The 4,613-nt window shown below is 38.4% G+C and overlaps 1 protein-coding gene across 1 annotated transcript; it reads right to left on the bottom strand.

The window, feature by feature from the left end:
* Positions 1-2,205: 2,205 nt before the first annotated feature.
* On the bottom strand, positions 2,206-4,209 carry LOC131690592 (leucine-rich repeat-containing protein 15-like). Its single transcript, XM_058976492.1, has 2 exons — positions 3,715-4,209; positions 2,206-3,655 (listed from the first exon to the last, which is right to left on the bottom strand). Exons 1-2 carry the CDS (start codon positions 3,783-3,785, stop codon positions 2,473-2,475), a joined length of 1,254 nt encoding a protein of 417 aa, XP_058832475.1. The 5' UTR covers positions 3,786-4,209; the 3' UTR covers positions 2,206-2,472.
* Between the last annotated feature and the right edge of the window lie 404 nt (positions 4,210-4,613).

The following is a 4,613-nucleotide window of genomic DNA, read 5'->3' as shown; positions in this document are numbered from 1 at the left end:
ACAGATTGGAAGTTTAACAATCGTTGCACCACGCACTCGAATCAAAACCATAAATGTTCAAATGAGTTTGAAAATCTTTGTCAATTTAAAATTGATACGCTATCAATCACAGGTATTTTAAAATATCTTTAGAATAAAATGTAATTAGAATAAGATATTATCAGTTTAGTATAATTCAAAGACATAATACAGGTTTTGCGCTTTTTCTAGATTTAAAATTCGAATTTTGGGTTTGATACGTGCCATCAACATCTGCACCAAGCTGCTGATCAATCTCATCGGATACACTATCTTTGGGAAGAATTTTGAGCACTTTAGGGGGCACTTTCTCAATGACGTTTGCGGCTCTATAGCAATTCCACTGTTCCGCATTATTACTGTAGTAACAAGTAGCCAAATCTGGCAAAAGGCTCAAGGGGTCTCGACGGAACCTTCGTTGATGTATAATTGTTCGTTCAAATTGTTGGTTGTCATGAAAATCGGAGTCATCCGTCAACAGCTGTAGATTCCCTGGCAGATCAACAGCTTACTGGCAAACTTGTTCTCAAAACCAAATTTATATTTCTTCACTATGCTTTATTTCACCCTTTAAGTAAAATGCCTTGGGATGATCCACCGAACCTGCCATCATACGAAAAGCGTTATAGATTATTAGGACTACACGCTTTAGAAGATTGTAGACAAGCGTCGCAAGCTGCTTCTTCTGGCTGAATATGAAGTTCCCGTGTTCTATCAGAAATTAACCCCTACGCAACAACCTGTTTCCTTCGTCGTCGAACACTGCTGTAGGTTAAAATGCACAACACCAACTACGCTGCCAACAACCCGATGTTAGCAATCATCCGTCGACTCAACGATTTTACCGACATCGACATTCGACTTCGTCATTACAGTTCTGTACAGTTTTGAAACCATTTGTTGTTTAAGTTAACCCCTTCATGCCCATGTATTTTATAAACAACAACGATTTGAAACAGCTATAACTTTTTCGTTAGGCAACATTTGGTCACAAAAAAGTAAGGCTAATAAATGTGACTATTACCTTTCATTTGAGCACTGACAGTTATAAGCATCGGCTCTAGAACTAAAGTTATAGCAATTAGTCTGATTGGATTCTGATAAAACAAATGAAATGTCACTTTTTCCTTCAACAAGATAAACAGTTTGATTCTTCAGCAAAGTTGTAGAGAATGTTATTTTAATAAAATTGTTGTAAAGAAATGAATACAACAAAAGTTATTTAAAAAAACTGAATTTTAAAGGGTGCTAACGAAAATGTCTTATAACGACGAAACAGCTGAAGTTAGAAAGTTAGTATCTTCAGCAAAATTGCTTAAAATAATATTCTCTGCAACTTTGCTGAAGACTCAAACTGTATATCTCCTTCAAGTAAAAAGTTATATTTCAGAAATGCCTTTACATTTCATTTTGGAACATGACCGTCTACGTCTGAAAATTCGTCAGAATAACTCGAAAAACCTGTCTGAAGTCACCAAAACTCAAGATTTCATGGTTTAGCCGCAAAATAATTAAAAGCATGAATTTGAACATTTTGACCACTGTGCAGATGATGGAAGAATTGTGTTTGGGCATTGGGAGGTAGAAATTGAACAGTTTCTAACACTACGAGGGTAGCAACTATCTTTATGAAAAGGGTTTGTCGTCGATTTCTTGACGCCGCCGTTTTAAAGGAAAAATAGTTTGGAAACCCTACACGTTGGACATGAAAGTTAGTTCATTAAGACACAGTGTCAGTTGGAATTAAAATGTTTAAATACATAAATGCATATTGGAATAAAACCTTCCCGAATAGGCGAACTATACTGAAAGCAGCACGTAATTTATAGACCAAAACCGAAAATCCGGATTCATTTTGAAAACCCTCATGACATTCCTTTAAATTGTTCAGCACTGCGCAGACGACGACGATTTTAACCATTTGCTACTTCTTCGTGATCCTCGTACCTGACCATTGGTTTTTTCACATTTTGCATACTTTGTTCAAACTGTTCAAAGAATGTAAAACCGATCAATAGGAGCACTGTACCGGACATAAAGAAACGTACCATTTCTAAATCAACAGAACTTAATTTATTGGCCGACGACTGAGTTTGTCAACAAAGGATTAAAATTTTTTGATACAATCCGCGAAGACAGCACAAAATTCAGAACCCCTCCTCTACTCCAGCACTGAACTACAATATATCTGGTCAAAGTTTTTATTTTCTAAAGATAACATTTTCCAGCGCATTTGCCTCATGCAATGCTGTCACCGTGCGGATATGATTCATGCTCGGATGAAAACCATTGAAGAATATCGTTATCGCTGTTTATTCTAATATCACATCGGGGCTTTATCAGTAGCACCTCTAGCCACAGTGACACCGCACCCGTGGTCGCTATTCGATTTTGCCGGAGTACAGTCACATCATTGAGCGGATTACGTATCCACCCAACAAAGCGTTCAACAGTTCAGTAGATTGCCGTGCGAAAAGGTTTCGGATTTATTATGTTTTCCGCGTAACAGTCTATCGCCGAATCCGTGTCGTACTTTTTCATCTTCAGGTAAACCAGTAGAAGTAGCACTATTGCACCGATCTGGACTAAGAAGATGATCGAAAGGTAACCGCTAATGTAGGCATCGGATATGCCGGTAACTGTTTCCGCGCTCAGCACTCTAGTTTCTACTGAAGAGGATGCCGGTTGTACTGTTGAAGTTTCTGGGAGAACTTCGATTGTGCTGGTTGTTGCCAAGTCACTCACTATCTCAGTTGACGGTGAGTATTTTTTCACGGATTCCACAGTCGTGGTTTGAGTTAGGCATTCCACACCTACGGCGGATGTGTTCGAACATTGAAATTTACTGACTTTCAAAAATGCTACCAGAGAGCAGTCTAGTTTAATGGCGTTGCCATCCAGACAAAGTTCGTTCAACTTCTTCAGCAGAACGACACTAATGCTGCTCAGCTGATTATTCTGAAGCATCAACGTAGAGAGATTTTCGTGATTGGCGAATGCTAGAGTTTTTATTTCGACAATTTTATTATTCCGTAGATACAGACGGTCCAGGTTAGGCAGCTTTGAAAACGTTTCGTAGTAAATTATTCTGAAGCCACATTCATCACACCACAGCTCTTCCAAAGTGCGGCTCTCTAGGAACGGTTTATCCTGGTCCGGAGCGAGTAACGCATTCGCACTAAGATTTAAAACTCGCACGTAGGTCAGTATTGACAGCATCTCACTTGGGATGTATCTCAAATTATTCTTACTCAAATTGATCACTTTCAGCATAGAATTGCTTTGAAAAGCTGCGGGTGCAATCTCAGCAATTGAATTGTCGCTCAGATCGAGATCAACAAGCATCGGAATGGCCGCTAGAGATTGAGCGAAGATTTTCTCGACTCCACAACGATCGCATTGCAGATCGGTTAAGCTGTCCTGCGTCAAGAAGACCGTTCCGTTCGGCGGGAACTCCAACAGATTGTTGTCACTCAGTACTAGTTTCGATAGCTTTGTGAAGCGCTGGAATGCAGCTGAATCCACGAATGTTATGTTATTGTGGCACAAGTCAAGATACTCCAGGTTCGGGTCCATTTGCATGAGCCATTCGCTGTCCTGATGGATTTCCGAGAAGTTTCTGTTACACAAGTCGGCACTGAACAAAAAATGAAATTGTTTCTTTAAATGATAGTGCTACTGCGGGTAAGCACGTACCTGTTATCAGTGATCCAGGCGCTCGCGTACAAACAGATTGTCAGCAGCTTAATCGTAAACAGCACCTTCATGGTTTGATCGGTATCGAACGACTGACAGTGAACTGCTAATAATGTTTTGTTTATCGTATGCACGTGAAAAGATTTGCGATAGGCTACATGGAGATAACTTATCTCTGTTTTTTTTTGCGAGAATTATCAGTGTTATTCAAACCCGCATAAAATTGTGTTATTAAAAAAAAGCGAAATTTGTATGTGGATCACAACAGCTGAAATCTGTTCTAATATTATGAGCACTACAAATGGTCTGCAGTAGTTTCTATTGTCAGACGTTCGTTCAAAATAATATCTGTTAACAAAAGTTAGCCTATAGCGATAGCTATCAAATATTTCCGATGTTCAGAATATTTCCAATTTAGATCAGCACCATACTCCCTATAATCGCGAGTCTATCCCATGTGGATAGAAAACAAACATAACATAATTATAATTTACAAAGGGCTGCTCATATACCACGTGAACAAAAAAATCTTATTTTTTAACCCAAATGCAACAACTTGAATGCAAACAACAACACTACAAAAAATGCACAACTTCAATTCTACACTCTGGCGACGACGAGAACACCTAAGAAGTCATTCGCTAGTACAAAGCTAAGTGCAGCTGTTGAAAAAACATATTTTTCAACATTCCCTTCCGCGGTTTCATAATTTTTCACATAATTTGCCACTTCCTCATTTTCTTACCTGAATGACGTCAATGGATTGTATTATTTGCGCTATTAATTTTTAATTAGTCTGTAGTATTAGTTCTCATCAAATAAAAGTTGAACTGCTAATTTTCTATACGTGTACATTATTTTATTTTACCTTCAATATAGTGACCTATTGTACCCCCAAA

This window comes from Topomyia yanbarensis, chromosome 3 (assembly GCF_030247195.1).
Source record: "Topomyia yanbarensis strain Yona2022 chromosome 3, ASM3024719v1, whole genome shotgun sequence".
NCBI classification, from domain to species: domain Eukaryota; kingdom Metazoa; phylum Arthropoda; class Insecta; order Diptera; family Culicidae; genus Topomyia; species Topomyia yanbarensis.
Note: the sequence above shows the minus strand (reverse complement) of the source record. Positions and strands in the feature narration are given on the sequence as shown.